Genomic DNA, 26014 nt, shown 5'->3' on the forward strand with positions numbered 1-26014 from the left:
TTTCAAACATTTGTACCCGGTGTCCAACTTCTCCCCATTTCACACCACCCTCAGCTCCTGGCAACCTCCATCCCCCTTGCAGCTGTTTTGAGTTCTAATTTTTGTGGATGAGTAATATCCCAGTATAGATGGACAGATCACATTCTCTTCATCCATCATCCACTGATGGCTGCTCTCAATTACAGTAATAAACATGCGAGTGTAGGTATCTCTTAGATACTGGTTTCATTTCCTTGGCATGTATGCCCGGAAGTAGGAAGTAGGGCTGCTGAAGCATACAGTACTTCTATTTTTAATTTTTTGAGGACCCTCCCTAGTGTTTTTCATAATGGCCGCACCAATTTGTATTTTCACCAATGCTGCACATTTTCCCTTTTCTCGTAAGCTCGCCAGCACTCATCTCTTGTCTTTCCAATTACAGCCCTCCTAAGACTTGTGGACTGATACCTCACTGTGAGTTAATTTGCATTTCCCTCATGATTAATGACGTTGAGCACCTTTTTTGTGTATCTGTCGGCCATTTGTATGACTTCTTCAAAAAAAATGTCTGTTCAGGTCCTTTGCCCATTAAAGAACAATTTTTTTAGTATAGTACACTTTTTTTGAGATGCGACGTCAGTCTCAGGTGCACAACACCGTGATTCAAATCTCTGAACTATGCTGTGCTCACGCAAGTGTAGCACCACCTGCCCCCACACAACTACTACTCAACACCCTGACCACACCCCTTGCTGTGCCTTCTACTCCCATGACTTACTCGCCCCACAGCCTCACCCATTTTGCCCATCCCCCCTCCCCTCCAGCAGCCTCTCCCCCAGACTTTTACCAACACCGGGCTACAACATCAGAAATGTCAACCTGTACAGATGGAGAACTTCTATTGAAAATAATAGTGAATTCGGGGCGCCTGGGTGGCTCAGTTGGTTAAGCGACTGCCTTCGGCTCAGGTCATGATCCTGGAGTCCCGGGATCCAGTCCCGCATCGGGCTCCCTGCTCAGCAGGGAGTCTGCTTCTCCCTCTGACCCTCCCTCTCATGTGCTCTCTCTCTTTCTCTCTCTCTCAAATAAATAAAATCTTTTAAAAAATAAATAAATAGGGCGCCTGGGTGGCTCAGTTGGTTAAGCGACTGCCTTCGGCTCAGGTCATGATCCTGGAGTCCCGGGATCGAGTCCCGCATCGGGCTCCCTGCTCAGCAGGGAGTCTGCTTCTCCCTCTGACCCTCCTCCCTCTCATGTACTCTCTCTCTCATTCTCCCTCTCTCAAATGAATAAATAAATCTTAAAAAAATTAAAAAAATTTTAAAAAAAGAAAAGAATGGTGAATTCAGAAGACCTGTATCTGGAGTACTAGAATGTCACATAATATAAACCCAAGTCAAATACTTAAGGATGCTTCATCCAAGTAGCTATATTCATTTCTAAATAACCCATTATATTGCCCAAATTTCATTATGTAACTTAACTAAAATGAAACATACAGCAGAAAATTAAGTACATTTCACGTTATTTTTCATAAGTGATCTAAGCCTATTAGGATAACCCTTGATGGTAGTCTATTAAATTTAGTGGCAATTAGTGCATAAGGGCCTACTGCTACCGATTTATGCTACACATTGTATAACCAAGATGCTTTTGGCTAGAAATCTGAGGCAGTGAGGCGGCGTGCTGGTTTCACGTTAGACTCTGCTCAAATCCCCAGGGCTATACTCAGCGTGGCGCCAGCCGTATCACCCTCGAGTACCTGCTAGATTCTCTACAGGCAGGTGTGCTCAGCACAGTCTCTTCCTATCAGAAAACATCGACTTGTCACTCCACGGGCACTGTGCTGACTAGTCGTAGGCACCAAGTATATGACTAATGAGAAAAACGACGGACTGGTAACAGAGCAGAATCGACCGACTTGATTCAGCAGGTATTCGTGAACAGCCGGCAGTCCAGAGTGGTGAACAGCTCCGACTCGACCACAAAGAGCCCCATTTCAAATCCCGACTCTACTTTCCAAGTGACCGCGTCGCTCTGTGCCTGGTTTCCTCACCTGTCAGGTACCTCATCGGGCCGTAACAGTCGGTGAGGTGATCTCCTTTCAAATTCTGCATAATGCCACGCACCCAGTAAGTCACCAGTAAGTGACCAGAAACCGCGAGCTGCCCCTGTGGCCTTTACTACGTGCCATGCGACAGCAGCTGCACCGGGCAGGGGAGGGATGACGGGGAACAGACAGACGGACACATTCTGACAGAAGTCTCTCTGTCTTGTCTTTGGCTCCCCACAGAAGCACCCAGGAGGCCTGAGTCCAGAACGCAGACAGAACTGTTGGCAGCTGAACTTCGGAACCGTGCTTCTGCCCCCGTGGCCCGCGCCCCGCAGCCTGCCCTCGGCACCCACCTCACACTTGGGAATGGGGAGTCGGGGGAGACAGAGAGAAGGAAAACACTGTAGTTGGAAAATCGAGATACTGAGGGCTTGGACTTTGGTGTCAGAAGGCCTGAACCGAAATCACAGCTCCCAAACCTCCCACCTGTTTGATCCTGGCTCAATTATTTAGCCTCGCTCCACCTCCTGTTCCTCTTTTCTAAAACAGGCATAATTACGGCCTCATCAGGTTATTGTGATGATAAAGTAAGATAATACATGTGAAGTATTTAGGATGATTGCTTGGCACATAATAGGTCTTCAAAAACTGTGTTAAATTAAGAAGAAACCTTAGGCTCATTCATTTAACTCACTACTACTGACTTCCATTTCTCATTGTAAAAAGAGAATTTAATAATACCTGTCTCTTAGGGTTGGTATGATAACTAAATAAGATAATTCACATAGAATCACTAAATTTTATGCCTGAAACTAATATTGCACTATATGTTAACTAACTGTAATTTAAATAAAAATAAATAAATAAATGAGATAATCCACTTAAAAATGTTTTATAAACTGATAATAAAACATCAATGTGTATTATAAACCTTCTTTGAATAGGAAAGCTGTCTTCCCTAAATATTTTGCATTTCTTTACTTAAATAGAAATGAGTATGTGGAAAAAAAAAAGCATCATTACAATTTTTAGGTTAAAAACGTAAGATTTTTCCCCAAGTGTGACTGGAGATCAGCTGTTCAAACAATAATTATTACTTTTCCCATTAGGAGTTTATGAGCCAGGTCTTATAACTGTGTCAAAAGTGTTTCACTAGGTGACAAACTCCTAGAAAGAAGGGACAAAGACTTTTATACATCTGTGCTCTCCACTGTCAACCAGCATATTATAAATACTTAATACCTTAACTCAACAGAATATATGAACAATGCAAAACTTACATCACCTATTTTGTCATTAGCTTGTCCACTCATAATCTTAATTTGTGCAACCAAAAAAAGTACCTAACAGAAAACTAACTATGCATCTGGAGTACAGGGGGCACTTACTGAATAATCAAAGGAATGTGCAAGTCAGGTTTTGCACTGGGTGTCAGGACATCAAGTTTGACAAGGCACGGATCCTCATCTCAGTGCACTTACAACCTGGGAGAAGAGGCGGACACACTGCATCGTTCTGACTCAGTATGACAGGTGCTATGATGTAGGGATGTTCAAGATGTATGCCAACAGAAGAGACAGAATGAAGAAGGTAGGTCTTCAAATGTGAAATCGATGTTTGACAGGTAAACACAGCCCCAGGGCATTCCAGGTAGAGGGAGTAGCAACGCGCGAACTGTAAGTGAGGGGTGGACTGGAGATAAAATGGAAGAGGTGGGCAAGGAGCAGGGTCATGGACCGTCTTATCTTTCATGCAAATGTCGAGGGACTTTATCCTGTGAGTGACCGAAGCCATCGGAAGGTTTTAATAGAGTGCAAACTGAATTATAAGTCAACTTTAAAACATAGAGCAGAGGCTCTGCAGCAAAGCCCAGGTGAATGATGAGAGTCAAAACTCGGGGAGGGATCGCAAGGATGGAGAGGGGCTGCGGGTGAGGGATATTTCAAAGACGAATAAAAGCAAGAGAAACAGTTTGAATTTGAAACTCCTAGCATCATACTGCATCTCATTACCAATCTTGAATTATTCTATAAAGAAGGCCTCCACGTTCCATATTAGATCTTTTGTTTACTTATCCTTCTATTCCCTGTGGGTGTGCAGCACAGAATCTTGTGCAATGGAGACCAAATATGTATGTGTTGAATGAAAGATTTAACTAAGGATTAAAGGACTAATCAGAATAGAATAATTCTCTGATATCCTTTTACCCAGGAATTTGATGGCATATACACAGAAATATCAACACTGAGTATTAATAGGGAGCACATAAAAAAAATAAACAGATAACTCAAATAGAGAAGAAGTTTAAGTACTCCCCACAGTAGAAAAGTCCTGAATACCTTCAGTGTCGCCACCGCCCAGCTTCGTTCCTGGTCTATCCAAGACGGGAGCTGATCCCGGATCCTCTGCTGAGAGTCCTTTATAAGAGCAATTATTCTCTTTGGTATATTTGGTAAAATTCAAACTTAGAAAAATCAACAAGTGACTGCTAGCTAATTTTACGAACACTGATTTGAAAACTCATTCTATGTATTATTGCTTAATTTATTTTACTATTGTAAAATTCTATATAACAAGGTATAGACAACCATTTACACAAATGTTGCATTCGTTTTCATTGTGCATAATCTTTTATGAAACTTCAGAAAAATGTAATAAAATAATAAAAAATTGCCATAAATTTTACATTATTTTTAATAATATCTTAATTTAATCTAAATAAAAATATTTCAGACATAATCTAGATTTTGCATTACAGTTTGGGTATGCTGCTTTGAAGAAAAAATTTTATTCATTACATGTGCAAATAGAAAATTAGTAAAGAAAAAGATAAATTTGAATGAAGTTACCAAAAATTTTTTTAAAAATTTTAAACTTCAGTTTTGGGGAATTTTCCTAGTCATAACACAAAATTTTATTTTTCCAGGATTATAAAGTGTATTACTTTCTTAGTATCTAATTAGTATTATTCTCATAAGAATATATGTCTCTAAGGACAAAAAATATTTAGGTCCATTTTATAGTACAGTAATAGAGGCAAGGACCTATTCCTCTAGTTAAAGTATAATTTCAACAGTACTTTAAAATTCCTCTGAAGCAAATAGCATCTCATGAAGTCAAAGCCAGAACTATTTTCCCTAAGAGTGAAAGAATTTTATTATTTTTACTTACAGATCTCCGCAACATGTCTCCAACAACCACACCTGTAAACGTATCCCATTCCTGTTGAATAAAAATATGAGTAAAACAAAAAATATAAAAATACTAACCAGTTAACAGAATTTTCTCAATTTCCCTAAAAGATAGCTTACAGTGCAGCTTTCTAAGGACATGGAAAAAAAACTCATGTCACATCGTCCCACTTCTGGTACAACATTAACATCAAGAATGAGTTCATGTACAACATAACACATTCCTATGCAAAGTACGAGAAATCATTTTACTAAAGCAAAAGATGTAACTACAATTTCTCTCCCTATAATGTTTCAACATCGAAAAATTTACATGTCATGTTCAGTCAGCATTTGTCTTAATTTGCCCCATTACATGCCATTTTTCACTAATAAATAAGCAATAAAGTGCACCAAAAATTTAAAAATTGTGTATGCTGGGAAAAAATAGAAAAAAGTACTTCCATTAACTTATCTTTTCCAACAGATTAGAAGACTGCCATTATTCTTTTTTTAAATTAATCCACGGAATCATGACTGACCCAGGGTTACAGAATCTAGTGCTCCAAGAAAATCTGTCTTTACCCTGAACTCACCCAAGATAATAATGGGCACTATCATATTCTTTGTTACATATTGTTCAGCAAATAAAGAAAAAACATACAAAATTTGAGAGCAATATAGAAAAAAAACAAAATTACTTCCTGCTTCCACCCAGCATGACCACTTACTGAAACTATACAGTCACAAGAGACTAGAAATGATTACTATTACTAGGTGGGAGTCAGAGAAAAATGTTCTCCTTTCCCAGTAATTACATATACTCCAACAGGGAACACTAGGGAATATTAAATCTTACACAGTGTGGAACATACTGATCATGGTGAAAAACATGATACAGGAGGGGGGAAAGGCATCAAAGCTAATGGTGGAAATAAAAGGAGTCAAATTAACAAATTTAGGAGAAACAATACAAGTCAGCCAGCGCATGTGGAATTAGGAACAAAGAGAGAAAATAGGCATGTGGAAAGGTCTGCGTTCTTTTAAGTATACAAATAAGGAGAACCCAGGACACGAAATTTGACCACGTAGAGGTGAAGGTCAAAGCTCACTGTCCATATACTATTCCCTCCCACCCTGCTACTCTACTCACTTGATGATAATGGCATCAAAACCAGAAAATCACTTACAAATAATTTGTTTTTAAATGTTAGAATCACACCAGAGATGGATTAGTTAGCTCTAACTTGAAGGAGGTTCTTTTCAAGTTGGAGAGAGGATGATCGGGCAGACCAGAAATAAAGTTACAGACAAAGAAGATAAATTATACATAAAAAAGACTAACATAAGGCTTCGGGCCCCAGGAAGCCTCTGAGAACTGCCCACCCTCTTGCTTCACATGCTGACTCGGAGCAAGTCAGTGAAGGGAATAAACGAGGCTGCTATACACCCATATTGCTCCACTTTGTACGTGTGTTAGCTCCACTGCCCGTACGAGCAAGACAAGCAGGGCACGGGGGTCTAGAAAGGTCCAGAAGCACTGTGGTAAGCCACGCTGCCTCATCATACCTCTGAATAAATACTTGGCTCACCCAGAGGGGAGAAGCAGAAATCAGCATCTTACACTAAATTCTAACTTATTAAAAAATTAACAGGTTGATAGATAATTTCCAGTCTAAAGTTATTTCTAATCCAACCATAAATCTGCCCATTACCAAACTTCTATGTAACTCCAACATTTTCCTCCTTTATTCCCACTTACATTTTCTTGAAAAAGTTCAGGATGCATGCCTCGAACAAAATGCAAAGCGAACATCAACTGATCAGCCTAAAAAGAATAACAAATGTTATCTTGCTGTTTCTAAATTTGTGCTTTTGGAAAAGCATAGTCCTGAAATTTCAGTTCACAAAATCTGTGTTCTATCTTTAAATTACCTACTTTTAGCAATATAAGAAATGACTATTCGGGTGGCACCTAAACAGAACACTTCTGAGTGGCAGGCGGGAAGGATAGAGAAAGTACCCAAAGTTTTAGAGAAAATGCTAAAGATTAGTCATCGTATACAACCCATTAAAAAAATGTGTTTATTTAACTAGCTGAAATCCAATTTTGAGGTCTGAATCAGTCATTACCAAGAAGATCAACTTCCTGCATTAGTTTTCTTCAATTTGTCACTGTGTATGCTTACATGATCCAGAACATTCTATATGCCCCTAAATCAAGACATTTCATTTCTAGAAAGTTATGCAAAGGGATGAGGAATGTATTCATAGATAAGAAATGAGGATATTTAATGCAAGATTTTTTATTATGGAGGAAAAACTGAAACAACCTAATGTTCAAAAGTTTATCATAAATAATATTCAAACGAAAATATATAGCATAGCCCATACAATGGAAGGAGAGGCAATATGTTTACATAAACATATACGGATATACATCTGCAGAAAAAAATTGGAAAATTGGTATCAATTTTTATCAGTGATTTATTTTTACAACTATGGGTTATTTTTGGTTTCTTCCTTTTTTCTTAAGTGTATTTTGTAAATTTTCTAAAATAAGCTTATCTCATTTCTGTTACAAAATACAGTAAATGCTTATTAACAACACCAACAAGCCTATCTACTCAAGCACCATCTTTTCCCATCAGTTTATAATTTAAGCATTTTATATAGCTTCTCCCATACTATAAATAACACTTTATATCTAATACATGCTTATGATTATAAATCTACACATAGACTAACTGTAAGGGCTGTGAAGATTACCAGCAGGTAACCTCCTTGCCTGCAAGAAAATCACCCCTCTGTCAGAAAGATTCAGTGTCTTAAGTAATACAATACAGAAGAATAACTGACTTCATGAAAGTGTATGTTGTGTATGTATACACAGCAAGTACTCAACAAATGCCTATTAAGTGAGTAAATAAAAACCATGTGTTTACAACCATAACATAGTCAAGGACTTAAAAAAAAATTCTCAAAATAGAAAAATTTTAAGCAGATGGCCATCACTCAGTGTGGAAAGAAAGGTACAACCAACCACCATGTATAGGAAATAAGTCCCATGTGACTTGAAACTATAAAAATCAAGACATGCCATCTGGGGGCTGTGCAGCATTCTTAGGTGTCAGAAAGTACAAATTCAGGTTTGGGGTTGAACGGTGACTGGCTGGGTAAGCCTCTAAGATGTTTATTTAACACATTAATGGATATTTAAAATGCATCCCTCCTCTAAGGTAAAGAAAGAAGGATTAAGGTATACACACAAAGTCACACGCAGTATTACTACATTTATCTTAGCCATTTCTTCCTTTGACCTGAGGGAAAATAACGCAGTCTCCAGGGTTAATGAAGAAAAGGCCAGGCCCTGCCACTACGATTCTCAGATTAGCCGCTGTGGTCAGTGAGCTAACTTCATTATCACTGAGGCAAAGCTCCAAAACGTCGGCAGAAAGTAAGCCACATAATATACAGTCAAAAAGTGGATAATGGTGGCCCCCCTTCTCTCTGTGCTCGGTCCCAGAACACATCATGGCCTTAGGGATCAGCATATAATCACACGGAGCCAACTCTATGATATCCTCCACAGATAATGGCCTACATACCCCATGACCTAAACCAGGCTCCCTGGGATCTCTGTCGATGGCTTTCCCAACCAAAGATGGCCAAAGAAGCTGTTGCTGGCAGCCGTCTTTAGCCATAAGTATTTAAGAATGACAGTATAATAAAGAACAATTATGACTCAGAAATACTCCTAAAAATACAATTTACTGAGAGACAAGAGAACACATAATTTCCAAATAAACTGGAGCCAAGTTAAGGATGAATAAACCAAGCTTACAGATTTTCTGCATACTTACTTCAAACAATAACAACAATAAAAAACCTGTCAATATCCAGTTGAGAAAATATTTTGTACCTCTAATGTCCTTGGATCTACACTGCTCATCAGATCAGAAAATTTAGGTGTTTCAGTTCAATGTCAATTTATCTCATTACACTTGGGTTCTGTTACAAAATTCTTTACTATCAAGGGGATATATAATAAGCAGAATCTCAACTGATCATCGACAAAATGAGCTGAATGAAGGAAAATCCTAAGAGACGCCTGCACAGTATAAATCAGTAGCATCGATTCATATGAGATACGGGAATCCTAAAGCCCACTTCTTGGCTGGGATACAGTTCACATTTCCAGATGCGACGATTTTGTTTCCCCCACACCCTATCAGCCTGAGTCTCCGGCATCGAGCAGAGTGGGTTTAAATTCCAGTTCCAACATCCTCTACATCTGAAAAACCTACAGAAAGGTGCTAGCTCCAGATCTTGATTTCCTCCTTTCTAGAATGGTATTGTTGTAGGAATTAAATAACAATGTATGTAAGATACTTGTACAGTGCCTGGAACATTGTAATGTGACAGACAATAACTACCCACTTTATAGTAACCTGATGTACTACATAATACTGTATTGAAGAGGAAATTTATCTTAAAAAATTCTATAAACCTCATGATTCTCAGAGATTAAGAAGCAGTAGAAAGAATAATAAATCTATTTCTTTTATTGGTACTCTACACTATTCATCGCTTTCAAACACATTCAAGGAAAAGTATAAAACAGATGTTACCACATGAAGCCTTGCTCTAATCTAAAGAATACCGAGATAGCATAGAACTTGAGTACTCACATTTGTGCTTGAAGTCCCACATTTTAATGAACAATTCTACACAATCCAACTCTACTTATAGAAAATCTAAAGGGTTAGATGCTAGGTTTCAAAATTTTCTAAGCAGAAGAGATGATCTAAATTATCAGGATTCATTTTAATAGCAACAAGTTATAAAATTTATAAACATCCAATCAGAGAAATTCCACTTCTCTGTTAAAACAAAACACATTTTGACAGAAAAAAATACCAGAATCCAAATTAAATGACTTGTCAGATAAACACAATCATGAGACGCTATCATTTTATTTTTAAAATGTATGATTGATTCATCCGTATTTTACTCAACCAGCAAATTCATTCGAAGAGGAAGGTGAGGTGAGCGACCCACCCCCCCACCAGGCAGTCCTCCTGCCCCAGAGCCGAGCTCTCTCGGGGAATCCTCCCACAAGGAAGGGCAAACACAAGAGTAGATGCTCTCCAAACACTCTTTCCAACCCTTTTCTGTACTCTCATCCAATACATGTGGAAATTGTTTAAGCTTCCAACAGCAACTTCCACTATTTTGTATCTGTTCCAAATGATACACTGGGATGAAGAATGATACGGAGAAGCACTAATTTGTACACAGTTCCATCATAATCCTAAATTTTGGGGAACTAAATATGCTACTTATCCTATAACTGTCCAAAATACTTAGTTTACTGAAATAAACACTTTTGATTTCTTGGAAAGAAAGAAAGAACGGCAGACCCAATAACCTCAAGTGAAACTGCTCACCAGCTTTCTCCATTGGGTTTATAAAGTTTATTAAAAGTCTAAATTTTCTGCTACAAAACAAGTCAATCATTCTTTGTTGCAGGTCAAGCTGCCTTCCCTTGGGTGTGAGGTGAATACTAATCGCAGCCTCTCTCACTGTCACCAACACGACAGCAACATCAGCAAGACCGGCAGGCACTTTAATGTGAAGCTGGTTGCTGAAGCTCCAAACACCTCTCACTAAAATATGAATCCGTTCCATCCCAAGTCAGATATAATGCTAAATCTTGAGAAATGGACCTCATTGCTTCACAATTAATGTGCTTTCTGAATTATTATTCAACACTGAAATTCCGTGGAATGCTGAATCACAATGAACAAATTTAATACTACTGATAGAGAAATATGAATATGAGAAACCACATATTCCATCACCGATTAAAATATGTCTTAAGAATTATACATGATAGCTTTTTAAAAGTAAGTGTAATTGTTCACAACAGGAAAGTATTTCTCAAGATGGGCAATAAAAAATTCCACTTGGGCACTACAATGTCAGGATGTTCAACCTTCCAAGCTCTCCCCTCGTGCAATCAAACGCTGGCTGGAGCCTCACTTCAATGTATTTTTACAAGAAGTGACCCTCACTAAACTGCACTGATACATTAAATCGTCTTGATGCTGAACATATAGCTTTCCCTAATTACATTACAAAATGTACGACATAAGGATTTAAATCTCACCAGTAAATATACTGTATTGCTAAAAATAAAGTAAGAATATATAAGCAGAGGCACAGATATATGGGTCAAAAACAAGAAATTCCTAATAAACTACTAACCTTTGGAATGAATATGAAAGTTTATATTATCTTTCCACTTAAACATTTTTCAAGAATAATACTTATTTATAACACATCTACTTTCATAAGGATTTTGGTGGCACCTTAAAATAAGTGCAGGTCTGTGATATTTTCACAAATCACAGCCTATTTTAGTGCACAGGCCTTGAAAGGAAAGTAAAAAAGCATTAAATATATTATTAGGAGAGTGATCGAAATGAAACCTTGCAGCTCTAACATATTCACTAGAAAAACAAGAAAGATTAAAGCTACATTCAAAAACTAATTATAAAAATTCATAACATAGCAATCAAAAAATAAATCCAATAAAGCAATTAAAAATAAAAAATAAAATATAAAAACAATTACAATAAAGTAGACTTGTTCTGTAATGTAAAGCGTATTCTTTAAAATATCAAGGAAATCGGGCGCCTGGGTGGCTCAGTCGGTTAAGCGGCTGCCTTCGGCTCAGGTCATGATCCTGGAGTCCCGGGATCGAGTCCCGCATCGGGCTCCCTGCTCAGCAGGGAGTCTGCTTCTCCCTCTGACCCTCCTCCCTCTCATGCTCTCTGTCTCTCATTCTCTCTCTCGCAAATAAAATCTTAAAAAAAAAAAAAAATTAAAAAAAAATATCAAGGAAATCAACAAACATAGCAAATAAGGGAGGAAGGTAAAAATAAAGTTTTAATAAAAATGCAGAGGAGATAAAAAAAAATATTTGTAAACCATAACTTGATTAAAAATAGAAAGACTAATAATATATCCAGGGTTGACAAGGATACAAGGAAGGAGATACCTTAATTACTCTGTGGGTAAAATTATTAACTGATAAAAAACTTCTAGAAGGCAATTTGATAATATTCAACAAAATTTGAAAGGTATCTTTTCTTGGACCAGCAATTATACTTCCATGAAGAAATCTAATGAATAGAAATACCTACATATGTACATAAAGATAGATTTACAGAATTTCACTGTGTTCACTCATAATAGCAAAATATATATATAAATAATATCCACCAACAGAGTAGTAGATAAAACAACATATGACCATATTACGGAATACCACACAATCACTAAAAATAATGAGGTTAACATAGTTCTACTTTTGGAAAGATCTTCAGGACCTGTCACAACAAAAGAAATGCAAGAGAACAAAATACATAATAAGGAAAAGAAAAAACATTACGTATTTGCACACATGCACATGAAGAGAAAGGAAACAGACAATAAAGAGCCAACTGAGCCTTGGACTGGTTTACTCTAATGGAGTGAAGCAGCGGAACGGGGAGAAATGACGAAAGGTTCTTCTATATAGTTTTTCTATATATGTATATAGTCCCATAAAGTTTTTCTTTTAAAGATTTTATTTATTTATTTGACAGAGAAATAGAGAGCACAAGTAGGCAAAGCGGCAGGCAGAGGGAGAGGGAGAAGCAGACTCCCCTCTGAGCAGGGAGCCCGATGTGGGGCTCGATCCCAGAACCCTGAGATCACAGCCGCTTAACCGACTGAGCCACCCAGGCGCCGCTATATATAGTCCGATAAAGTTTGAAAGTCTTTCAGAAAATATTTTTAAGTTGTGTCTGTGTAATAAAAATGTTTAAGTACTATGTGCAATAATACATCATACAAATGTTAGAGATGCCATCCTCATATCTATCTAAGGTCATAACGTTTTAGGAACAAAATGGGTTTTGAGATCATCTGCTTATAATTCCAGACATATATGTAAGTTAAAACTGGGGGCCAAATAGGTGATTTTTAGAGGGAAAGACCTCCAAAATACACAGATATACTGTCTATAGACCTATAAAGGTATCGCTAGAGTTCTCATTAAAGAAACATTCTGCAGAAATACCCAACTATAGGTCTGTGAGCTTCCAGTAATACCCCTTGTCTCAAGTAAAGATCGTCAACATTTTGACTCTACTCGTAAGTTACTGTCCCTTTCTAAAGAATGTATTAACTCTATCTTTTCCAAAATTTTCTAAGAACTCTACATAACTGTACCATAATAACTCTATTTCTCTCATGCAGTTAATTGCCTTTACAAAGCTCTTCCTCAACCTATCCCCAAAGATTGGTAATTAAAAAAAAAAAAAAAAAAATCCTAAGACAAAATCCTCTGTTTCTACAATATTCAAAAATTTCTAAAATACATTTCATTTTATATTCCTCAGAGGCCCTTGTAATATGAAGACGTCTGTGACAAATTTCATAACTCAGGCATTAGTTTACTGCCTAATGGCGGGAATGGAACCAGTTTCATCCCCTACCCAGGGGACACTGGCAATGTCAAGAGATAGTTTTTATTTTAACAAGTGTGTAGAGGAAGTGCTCCCAAAGAGACCCCACAACAAATACTCATGTGGTGCAAACTGGGAACAGTGCTGAGGCAGGGACACCGAGTGCAGCTAGAAAATGACCCGTTCTCCTGGGATACTGGGCGTCCAGAGCCACGGCGGCTGACCTACGGCATGTCTGCCCTCCCTTCCTCACGCGTCATTCTCCTCCATCCCAACCATATCCCGCAAGGCCGTGAGACCTTCCACTTAGCAATGAACATCATTCTGGGAAAGTATCAAAAGTGCCAATTTCAACACCTTTCCAGTAGATAAAGGTTATACAACTTAACTGTAACACTGTATTAAATCAAAGTACAAGTAGTATTTTACACATGAAAAAACAGTATTTCTTACCTTAAATAGACAACGGCATATATATTCATAGACCATATGTTTTAATGAGCTGATAAGAGACTGGATTCTCTGTTCTGTATTTTCAGAATCCTGTAGATTACAATTTGAAAACTGAAAAACCATTAGGAAATTTATAAACATTTAAATGATACCCATAGCGTAATCACACTTATATACTGTTCCTCCAGACTCAAAGCTGATTCCGGAACAACTATCTTTGTCAACTCAAGGGACCAAACGAACAAGGGCATTAAATTTGTACACTAATATGATAAAAATACTTGATGTATTTTTCTTTAATGCACAGAGTTAAGGCTTTCAATGAATGAAAATTACAGTCAACTTCCAATAATACAACATGAACTGAATTTGATGATACCACTTTGATACCTAATGGCATTAAGAATACTCTATGAGTATGGGTTAAACCCATTTCATTCCTTGTATTACAATGATCAATCCAGCCTGAAAACAGGGTGACCAGAACCACACCCAATATAGAATTTTCTCATCCTCAATATAAGAACCTAAACAACCTTAAACCATGCCTTCCATGTTAACTAAGGATGAACAATAAATTTGATGCTGATGCTGTTTAAGAAATCATAGCACCTTTAGTTTTTCATGTTTTGTATTTCTGTATCATACAGGACTGCCATGATTTGGAAAATATCACTAATGGCTACTTCCTCTGCTTACTGAAGAAGAGCTCGGTGTAGAAACGGGCAGAGGAGACTGTCAAGGCTGGTCTGTTCCCTAAGTGTGATAGGTTTACCTCTCACCTCAGGGAGCACTTGGGAGGATACCGGCCTTGAAAAGTTCAATCCTGGTGTACTATTTAGGCTAAATTTTGTTTCCTTATGATTAAAACTGACAATAAAAACCTCACAAGACAATTGTTAACAGTTCAGAGAAATGCATCCAGGATAGGCAGGGCAACGTGGGACCAGCACAAAACCTCATGGGGTGGCGCTCAGATGTAGCAGACCTCGGCCCTGGAAGTACCCGTCCTACCTGACAGCTCACATGCAAAACACCCTCTCCCTTTCACTACTCCTTCACGAAGACCACATGTGACACGGAACCCTGGATCCACTCAAAGACACTCTATCGTGCACTGCAGCAAGATCTAATGGATCTCCAGCACACTGCAGAGCAAGTTCTGTACTCTACATATTTGAAATTATATTGCTTTTAAAAATGAATTCAAGCACACGCACACACACAAACATGCACATGCACACACATACATACGCGCACACACATACACATGTGCATACACTTGAACACGCAAATACACATGCACACACGTGCACGCACGCACATGCACACACACACGCAGATGCACAAACATGCACTGTACACGCACAAACACGCACATACACACGCACGCACAAACATGCACACACACACACAAACATGCACACACACAAACATGCACATGTACACGCATAAACACACACATACACATGCACACAAACATGCACATGCAAACACAAACTCGCACAAACATACACACACACACACAAACATGCACATGCACAAACACAAACTCGCACAAACATACACACGCACAAACGTGCACATGCACAAACACACACGCACGCACACACACAAAGGTCAATGTTATTCAGTAGCCACACTACCGAAGACCGGCGGCTCCTGAGGAGACAGAGATACACGCTTTTGTAAAGAGCACAGAATAACCAATGTTCTCACTGGGTTCAGGCAGAACTGCTAACCTGTTCATCGGTTCTCACACTCCTTCAGAGTCACTGACTTTTCACAGAAATATTTTTTGACGAGAGGACAAGAAAGAATTTAAAATGAACTTATAATTGTGTACTTTCTAAGTAATTTATGAGAAATTTTTCATGCAAAAATTATCGAAGATATATGTATAATCCACTGTTGGCGGAGCTACAGATGGACAAGGTGCTCTCGCCACCTCAGTTCCATACGCCAACAGCACGTTTCCAAAGGTAATGAGACGACATTTGTCTGAAAGCTTACACACGGGCACTTTGGCCCAGTCATCCAAGTCTGGGGATTTAACTGAGAAGAAAACTAGAGGAGCAACCCACTGAAAAAAGGAGAAACCATCAATAATGTCTGTCGCTGTCTTAATACATAAGCGTGTTCTGTGACATCCTTCTGTCAGGAGGTGAGGCCTCCTCCCCCACCCTCTCGACTGCTTCCGCCAAACAACAGACAGCACGGATGACACCGACCCCAGGTTGACTTATCACAGCTTCCGCCTCACGGACTGGAATACACGTGTGGCCCCCAAGATGTCCTATCAGACATTCGCTACTCTGGGGCACCTGGGTGGCTCAGTCGTTAAGCGTCTGCCTCCGGCTCAGGTCATGGTCCCAGGGTCCTGGGATCGAGCCCCGCATCGGGCTCCCTGCTCTGCGGGAAGCCTGCTTCTCCCTCTCCCACTCCCCTGCTTGTGTTCCCTCTCTCGCTGTCTCTTGTCTCTCTCTGTCAAATAAATAAATAAAATCTTTAAAGAAAAAAAAAGAGAGAAATCCACTACTCTGTGCGCCAGGAAGCCCAGCACGGGGTCCTCCTCACCCAGCCCTCAGGCCCCAGGCCCCAGCCACCGCCCCCCTCCCCTCATGTCCCGACTGAGGTCCCAACACTGTGAAAGAGAGGTAAGCCATCTCTGCTCGGCCCTGACCCAATTCCCACAGAACCCATGAGCCGAAGAAAAACACTGTCTGATCTGCCAAGTTAGGGGTACAGTGACATTCAGCACAGATAATCAGGAAAACGTCCACACAGCACGTGCTTACAGGGCTCGCACTGTACAGTGTCTCAATCTTCAAAAATACCATATGCAGGTTTCTACTTATGGCACGAAAGTTGTCTGCAATATATTAACACTTGACGTAAAGCCAGCGTGCTACCTTCGGGTTAAGACCATTTATATCCATTAAGACTCCCTTCCCTCTGTCAGCACACAAACTTGATCGCGCAGAGGGCACTCCTCTACCCCCTTAACTACAACACCCGGCATGCACCACGGCCCCAGACGGCACACAGGGACACGAAATCTTCAATGCTGTTTTCCCCCAAGGAATGAGATTATGTAGATAACTTCTTTATACCATTTTAATGATAATCTATTACTTATTAATTTGTGCTCAGAACTGAAATCATTTCCATTAAAAAGACTGTTGCACTGGGGTAGTTTGTTAAGAACATAAAATACAATTAAGGAGCTAGTTTCTTTAGATACACCTTAAAATTGTTGGATGTGGTCTTCTGAAATAGAATTCTGAAGTTTTCTCAGGAAATTCTTTCTCTAAGTACCTAGTCAAGGACCTCTATTACTCAGCATCAGCTGTGGGGTAACGGAGAGCATACCTGTTTGTTTTGCAGAGCTCGCTGGAAAAGTCGGAGAAATGCAGCCAAACTAAAACGGTACATGTTATTAATTTTGGACAAGTCAGAGATAATGAAGTACATCTTGCTGCCATTCTCGGCCAGAGGAAGGTAGGCGTCCCGCTCCTGTGGATCAGAGGTTGGGTGGGAAAAACATCTTAGTGCTAGTGCTCGCCTGCCACCTACAGGCCGCTCCGCTCCCAGCGAGCCACCCTTACCAGTCCTACATAACGTGCAGCAAATACGACGACCAATCACAGAACTGTGTAACTAAAGGGAATGATACCATCTAGTTTCCTTATTCTTATAAAACTGAGGGCAATGTATTTAAAGAATTCTCTAGCTCCCGGATGACAGAGGTAGAAGTGGTTCACGGGTGACCGTACGGAGGACCAAGAGCACTTGTATGACGGAGAAGGTAAGGAGAAAAGGTAGGCAATTATGATCCGAGAATGAACGATGCCATCTTGTATTTCAAGAGAGAAGCGGTTTAGGTGATGCCAGGGCCTGGCTCCACTACCCCCCTGCAGGAGAGGAGAGTCGCAACCCCGAGTCGGGAGTGTGCGGGGGGCTGGGGCCCACAGGAACGCTGACGGGAGCAGAGACTGGAACAGGTGTCTGCACCCAGGAAGAAAGCCCCCGGCACTGTTCGGCGTGCGCACAGGGACTTCCTCTGAGGCAGAAGGGAAGGGATCCTCGAAGTGAACGGCCTCAGGTTCCCAACAGGACTGTGAGGAGTCACTGTGATCTGAGCACCAGGATGACAAACGTGATGCTGGGAACGTTACAGGGCTGACTCAGTGACACTTGTGCAGAAGGAGAAGGCCAGGAATTTTGGCATCCCCGTGCTGTGAAACAGAAAACGAGAGGCGCAGCAAAACCATGCTAGAGAAACCAAGGGGGCTGGGTTAGAAGCGGGCTATCAATCTGTTCCTATTCTGCTTCAACAGAGCACTTTCCCAAGTAAAACAGTTATGATATGTAAGTGTACGATTTGGACAAGGGCTGAAAAATACTGAAAGGAAAACGTGACAGGGTCACCGAGACGACCTGGCAAAGAATGAAAGGACGTGGTCAGTGAGGGCCCAGGTCAGGCTGGAGCCTGGAAATGCACAGTAGCACTCATCTGTTTGGGCGTCTGTTTGCCTTCAAGCAAAGCTCAATCATTAGAATGTAGGAGAAGAAAAGACAGACTGTTTTGAACTTGGGTTAGAATTCTGCAAAAGGGATTATCAAAAGAAAGGCAAAAAGCATTTTAAGGGAAGAAAATTTTTTAACAGAAAAGACACCTTACAACTCTTACTTAATATACTAAACATGCCTTAATTTTAAAAAGCTCCAGGAATGGCACAGATGCTTTTAACAGTCAGTTCCAATACTCTCATTTTCAATTTCAGTATAAAACTGTGGCCCCAGAACTTGAGATCACGTTATTCCAGAAGTCAGCAGAGGCTGGCAGACCTTATTCTCGGCGCCCTGAGCCTCTCACCCCCTCTCTACAGCAGGATCGATCAGACCCACGGCTCTGGGGTTTCTGAAGAGCTCTCTTTTTTTGTAATCGTCATTCCCCCAAAGTCCTGACTCTACACTGTCTAATCATATTAACATAAAAATTTAAGAAAACATGATATAGATCACCAAAAAGAAAAAAAAAAGGGAAATAATTACTTGGTCAAGGGAAATCTGGAGTTTGTAAGATTCTTTCAGTGACTCCTGAATAAGTGCACTGCTTGCTTTCGTCTGATTCAAAGATTCAATCAAATCCTTATTTTCCAAAATATTCCCTTGGGATGTGGCAAGTGTCTGCAGCAAAAATTAATAAAATAATGTGAACATTATCATACATGTTAAAATAACCAAATAAAAGAAGCCCATATTAACTATCATTAATTTGATGTTTATGAAAACTTGTATTATTTTAAAAGAATTTCAACATTTTATAGCTTATGAGAATAAGAGTTAATCATGATATACCGTATCATCAAAGCATTGCATATGTATTAATTTTATCAATCTAATAAAAATAAAAACTACTTAAAGTTACAGATTAAATCATAATTTTATGCTACATTTTAATGCTGCTTGAAATTCTAAGCATATAATAGATAACTAAATATTAGTGAAATAATACAGTATACAGTATTACTTAAAAATCACTTGTCTTAGACATTAATTACCATTCCTTCTTAAGATCTTGTATTCTAAGACATCTACTTTTTTCTCTTTGAATTTTGATTTTAAGATATATATTGACATGTCTTTGGCACAACCAAAACCATGTGGACGGTACTATTAAATTTTTAAAAACCTGCTAATTATATTCACTAAAAAACTGTAATATAAGAAAGCATCCTGAATAACTAAATTTTACCTCTAAAAGAGATTCCTCAAGCTTGGCTAACTGTATTTTCTTATCTTCTTCCTGTTGTAATAGTTTTGTTTTCTGCTCCTCTAAGTCAGGTTTCTCATGCTGAATAGTTAAAGCCAAAAGCTTAAAAAAAAATTTTTTTAAGTCAAAGTTATTTTAGCGGTAAAGTTCAAACAAGACAAAACATAAACTTCCCACAAACAGGCCTTGTGCTTGACCAAATTTATTACGATTTTATGTACCTCATTTGATTCTTTCTAGTTAAACATGAGACACTTCACAATTATTTCTGACAAAAAAAGAAGCAAAATAAACTGATCAATAAAGTATTAAATATTATAGGACATCTGTAAGAAATTGCATTACATAATATATCAATATGTAACATTTTTCTAAGATTAGATAAAATATATGAAAACTAGTTTTTTTAGTGTCAAATATTCATATAAAGAAATAAAGAGATATATTACTTAAAATACTATATCATCACAGTCTCAACAAGATACCATTTCATCCCCATTAGGATGGCTACAATTAAAAACACAAATAACATGTGTTGGCAAGATGGGGAGAGAGTGGAATCCTTAGACGTTGTTGGCGGGAAAGTAAAGCACAGTCACTTCGGGAAAGTCTGTTCTTCAAAATGTTAAACAGAGTTACCATAAGACCCCGCAAGTCCACTAAAAAAACCACTGAATTGTACACTTTAAATGGGTGAATTAATTGAATCTTAATAAAGCTATTTTTAAAATGCTATGTCAAATTCTTCATTTTGAAACTTTAAATTAGGGGATGACATTGGCAGGTCATAAAACATGTAAATGCGAATCTGCTGGACAAGCATCCTCACTGAGCACTTCTTACGGATCTGAACAGCCCCTTTCGCGAGGGGATGGACAGGTTCTAGAGAGAACGAGCAATTCTGTCAATTAATTCTGCCATGCTTTGAGTAATCCCTTCACAGTTTTATTCATAAGACGTATCATCAAGTAAGTCAAAAGATACTATCCATAAAAATACATGCTGTGAGCTGTATGTTATTATAAGAAAAAATAAAGGAAATTCTTAAAAATTATAATTAAGTAAAAATTGTAACAAATATACATACTATCATATGAAATCAAAACAGGAAGAGTCTACAATTGTTAGGTGAGTAAAAAATGGAATGACTCAAAGTCAACAGGCATGATAGCCTTAAAAGGAAAATGAGTAAGGAACTACATTAAGTAAAAGCCTAGATATAAAAACTCATTTTGAGAGTCAAATAATGATCTAAATTATAAAAAGTCATACACAGATACAAAAATTCAAAGACACATATGTTCTAGTGGGGAAGAAAAGGTCAGATGGGGAATCCAACACCCGCCCTCAACCAGCCAAACAGGTCAATTAATGCAATTCTCACATTTCAACTTCAGTTTTTCACAATTAGAAAACGTAGCTGATCTCAATCTATGAGCCTTCTCTCTCTCAAACTCTACCACACATGACAGAAATCGACCCTAAAATTAACGTAATAGTGGGAGAAGCAGTGATTCGATGTTAACAAGCGCCCAAGTCTAACACAAATGATAACGTAAACCCGAAAGCTTGACTCTAACTCACAAATGTAGTTTCAAGATGGTTTCAAAAGTTTAAATACTAATCACTTCCACAAAGTTGATTCCAATTCAGAGTATCTCCTGAGTACCCAAAGCTACAGGAGATTTCTGAGGTCACTTCTTATTGCCCATACATACCTGTCCTCGCAACCCACTTCTTGTTGTAGTGAAGTTAACCTCCGTAATGATGGAGGCTGCATCTGGCGGGATGAAGGGATTCGGGTTTCTTGTTGACAAGAAAAGGCGGAATTCTTCATTGTAGTCAATAATTTTGTCACCTATTTGTACCACATAACGCGGTCCTATTTGTTTAAAATGACACAATTAGTTGGCTTCAATATTCTGTCTTTTGCTTCATGACATTAAAAAATATAATTTATATTTCCTAGTATTTCTAAATAGTTGGTAGCATAGGCTTTTCAGTAGAGTACAGAATAGCAACAGTTAGCTAGCCAAAAGACTATTAGCCAGAATGCCCTATTAATCAGCACATATACAAACAGGGCTAAACACTAGTCATTAATTTGATCCCGGGAATACTGAAGTATCAAAGAAATATATATTTCATTTCATTCCAAATTTTTCTGAAATGACTGATTATAGATGACACAAAAAATAATTATATACTATCCTCTACAGAATTCATTAGTTAAAAAGTGTTCATTGGGGGGGCCTTGGTAGCTCAGTCAGTTAAGTGCGTGACTTCAGCTCAGGTCATGATCCTGGGGTCCTGGGATTGAGCCCCACATGGGGCTCCCTGCTCAGTGGGGAGTCTGCTTGAGATTTTCTCTCTCCTTCTCCCTCCATCCCTCCTGCTGCTCATGCTGTCTCTTCTCACTCTCTCTAAAATACATAAATCTTTATTCAAAAAGTGTTCATTTTACTAGTTTTTAAGACGTACTACTTAAAGACAGAATGAGCCGGTAAAAACCTAATATTATCAATAATATGAGTAATTGCAAAGATGCCCATTATTAACTTCAAAAGGATTTATTCAGACTGCCATATACAAGTGATCTGAGATGAGAAATTAAAGTAAGAAAAAACAAAGTTCTGCCTCATAAAGGAGTATATTCCAAAATTTAAAAAAACAGTGATATACAACACATACAGAGAAACAAATCAGCAATTATACCCACAACTTACAATTTTAAACTGACACAATTTATTTTTAAAGTACAAAATACACACTTTCAAATATTATTTTCAAAGACTAAGAAAAGTATCGTAAGGAATTTTTGAGAACTCCAGGATAGATTTTTAAATTTTACTTAAAAACTTTTTTAAGTTAATATGAAAATAATTCAATAAGCACTTTATGAAAAAGGATATATAAATGTCCAAAAAGGAATCTTTTGTAGCAAAACTACAATCACCATTATAAAAACACAAATTTAAAAGCCCAGTGAAATACTTCTACATCAGATGGAATGTTCCAGGAAAACTTAAGCAGGATAAATGCAAAGAAAACCAATCCTAAGGACATCATAATCAAACCAGTGACAAAGAAAAGTTTTAAAGCATCCAGAGAAAAATGACACATCACTTACTAAAGAGCAACAATAAAACCAGCAGGTGATTTCTCAACAGGAATGACATAAGCTAGAGGATGAAGGAATAAAAACTTTAAAGTGCTAAAGAAAATAAATACCAACCCAGAATTCCATGTCAGGCAGAAAAACAAATATCCTTCAAAAATACAAGAACAAGAGGTTTGTTTCCAGTGGGCCTTCACGAAATGAAATAGAAAAGGAAATGCTTCAGACAGAAGAAAAGTAATGTGGACAGGGATGAAGAGCACACTCACCATGCTGAGCACTGAGTCGGGTACAAAAGTGCTCAATCACAGGATCACACACCTGACACTAACAGAACCCTGCCTGTGAACTAAACAAGAATTAAAATTTAAAAGAAAAGAAAAATAACCTAGATGTAAATGAGGAGATGATGGAAATGATGGGAGAATGTGAGAACCATAGGAAGGAACAATCTGTGTAAATACAGATTTTAAAAGCAGTCATTATAACATCATGTCACCATGACAACATATCACAACAATAATGCAAAGGCAGGCAGGGGTCTACGGAGTAAAGTGCACTGGAGAAGTGGCAAAGTATTTATTTGTAGTAAAATAAGAAGTCAAAGATATATACTGTTATATGTAGGGTGACCCATCAAAAAAACAGGAAATGTTTTATCAAAAAAAAAAAAATCAAGTTAATTACAAAACTGGATCAGGTATCACATGATCTGGTTAGCTGCGTTAAATTATGCGACAAACAGGAAGACCGCACAGTGAGTGAAAATGAAAACCAAGTGATAAACTGAAGAGAGGTGCCCTTGAGAAACAAGGCCAACAGAAAATTGAAAGTAAAAGAATAAAAATTATTACCATGCAAACACTAGGCCCCCAAAGTAGTGTAACCATTCTAATATCAGACTCTAAAACTTGATACATTTCTGAAGAAAAAGGAGGACATTGCATAACGATAAAGAAAATAACCCAAACAGGAAAAATCACATTTTCAAATATGTATGCACCCCAAAACACAGCTTCAAAATATTTAAAGCAAAAACGAAAAGAACTGAAAGAAAAACAAATTCAAAAATCATAGAACCTTTAAGAAATTCTCAACATATGATTGAGAAAAACAAAGCAAAAAAGAGTAAAGACACAGAAAACACTACAATGAACAAACCTGACCTAACTGACTTTAGAAAAAATTAAAACAACAGCAAATTTCACATAATTTTCAAGTGTACATGGAAAAATGAAATGTAATGAAATGTCCTATTATAAAGAAAGCACAACAGGGTTCAAACAACTGAATACTGCAGAGTAAGTTCTCTGGCCATAATGGAGTTATGCTGAAAATCAGCAACAAAAACGGGAACGAGAAAATTTCCAACTACCTGGAAATTAAGTAACAATAAAGCTATGTAATTCAATGAATTGAAGAAGAAATCAGGACTCTGGTATGAAGCTGGAGGAGGGCTGAGAGGGAAATTTATAGACATAAATGCATATATTAAAAAAAGATTAAATATCAGTATCTTGAATTTCCATCTCAAGAATCTAGAAAAAAGAACACCAAAGGAAACCTAAGGAAAAACAACAGGAATGAAATAATAAAGAGCAAAAACCAGTTCAAAAATACAATAAAGAGGGTGATGGGCATTTAGGAGGGCACTTGTGTGGGTGTCGTATATAAGTGATGAATCACTGAATTCTACTCCTGAAACCAATATTGTACTGTATGTTAACTAACTAGAATCCAAATAAAAACTTGAAACAAAACAAAAATTAAAATTAAAAAATTTTTTAAAAAAGGAAATCAACAAATATTGGGGTTCATGTAGAGCATGAAATCAGCCATAATACCTGGCTTGCTAAAATGTAACACAGAGGCTGCTGGGCGGGGGGGGGGGGGCGAGGGAAGGTTTCGGAGGAGGGTGTGGGCCTTTGGAATGACAAGGCCCGCATGACCACTCTGCCGTAGGAATGTCGCGGGGAGTTGCCTTCCCCAAAACTCTCTAGGCCAAACAGCCGCCCGGGGATCTAAGAGATGTGTGCGTTGTCCCCTAGGCTATGTTTAGCAGAACTCATAGAACATGCAGATTAGCACATCGTAGCTTTCCCATAAACAGATCCTCCTAGTTCCAGTTAAGACCCCTTGTCACACATCACATGCTTGAGAAACAGCGTTAAGGATCTGTGATTATCCTGAAGGACCAATAAAAGCGGGAGCAAAGAAGAGCAAAGGGTCTTCGTCTCTGAGCTATGACCCCCTTGCCTTTCCCTCTCTTTCACAGCAAAGTTTGGAGTCATCTTTCATCCTTCGGTACAGAGGTTGCTGGCCGTTCCCGGCAAACAAAGTTAAAAGTTGGTATTTTGAAAAGATTAGTAAAACTGATAAACGCTCCCTGAAGATGGATGGAGGATAAAAAGAAAAATTATCAATGTCAAGAAAAAGGGAGACATCATTACAAAACCAACTGAAATCAAAAAGTTATGAGAACATTACATAAAAAACACACCAATACATTTGGCAATTTGTTTGAAACAAACAAATGCTTTAAAAATACGTAACTTTAGCAAACTTGACATACACACAAACTGTAGAAGACAAACAGAACAAATGCTGCCGGCTGGCAGTTTGCAATGAGAAGTCCTCCTGAGACTCTGCATGGACGCGGGAGGACGGTACAGAGACACGGGGCTTAGCACAGGACAGGCCTCACGGCAGGTGACTGGAAAATGGTTCAAGGACAGTGTGGTTTTGGGCGCCTGGGTGGCTCAGTTGGTTAAGCGACTGCCTTCGGCTCAGGTCATGATCCTGGAGTCCCTGGATCGAGTCCCGCATCGGGCTCCCTGCTCGGCAGGGAGCCTGCTTCTCCCTCTGACCCTCCCCCCTCTCATGTGCTGTCTTTCTCACTCTCTCTCTCTCTCAAATAAATAAATAAAATCTTTAAAAAAAAAA

The 26014-nt window shown here is 38.5% G+C and overlaps 1 protein-coding gene across 1 annotated transcript in view; it reads right to left on the reverse strand.

The window, feature by feature from the left end:
- The window catches only part of DYNC2H1 (dynein cytoplasmic 2 heavy chain 1), a 260672-nt gene that overhangs the window by 124843 nt on the left and 109815 nt on the right, over positions 1–26014 (reverse strand). The window contains exons 62-69 of the mRNA XM_081797372.1: positions 21672–21850; positions 19936–20055; positions 19233–19367; positions 17547–17690; positions 14175–14264; positions 6965–7030; positions 5204–5254; positions 4216–4449 (exon numbers count right to left, since the gene is read on the reverse strand). Of these exons, the coding sequence (XP_081653498.1) occupies positions 4216–4449; positions 5204–5254; positions 6965–7030; positions 14175–14264; positions 17547–17690; positions 19233–19367; positions 19936–20055; positions 21672–21850 (1019 nt within the window). The remainder of the gene's footprint in view (positions 1–4215; positions 4450–5203; positions 5255–6964; positions 7031–14174; positions 14265–17546; positions 17691–19232; positions 19368–19935; positions 20056–21671; positions 21851–26014) is intronic.

Source organism: Leptonychotes weddellii, chromosome 11 (assembly GCF_054177405.1).
Source record: "Leptonychotes weddellii isolate Sample4059 chromosome 11, ASM5417740v2, whole genome shotgun sequence".
In the NCBI taxonomy this organism is placed as follows: Eukaryota; Metazoa; Chordata; class Mammalia; order Carnivora; family Phocidae; genus Leptonychotes; species Leptonychotes weddellii.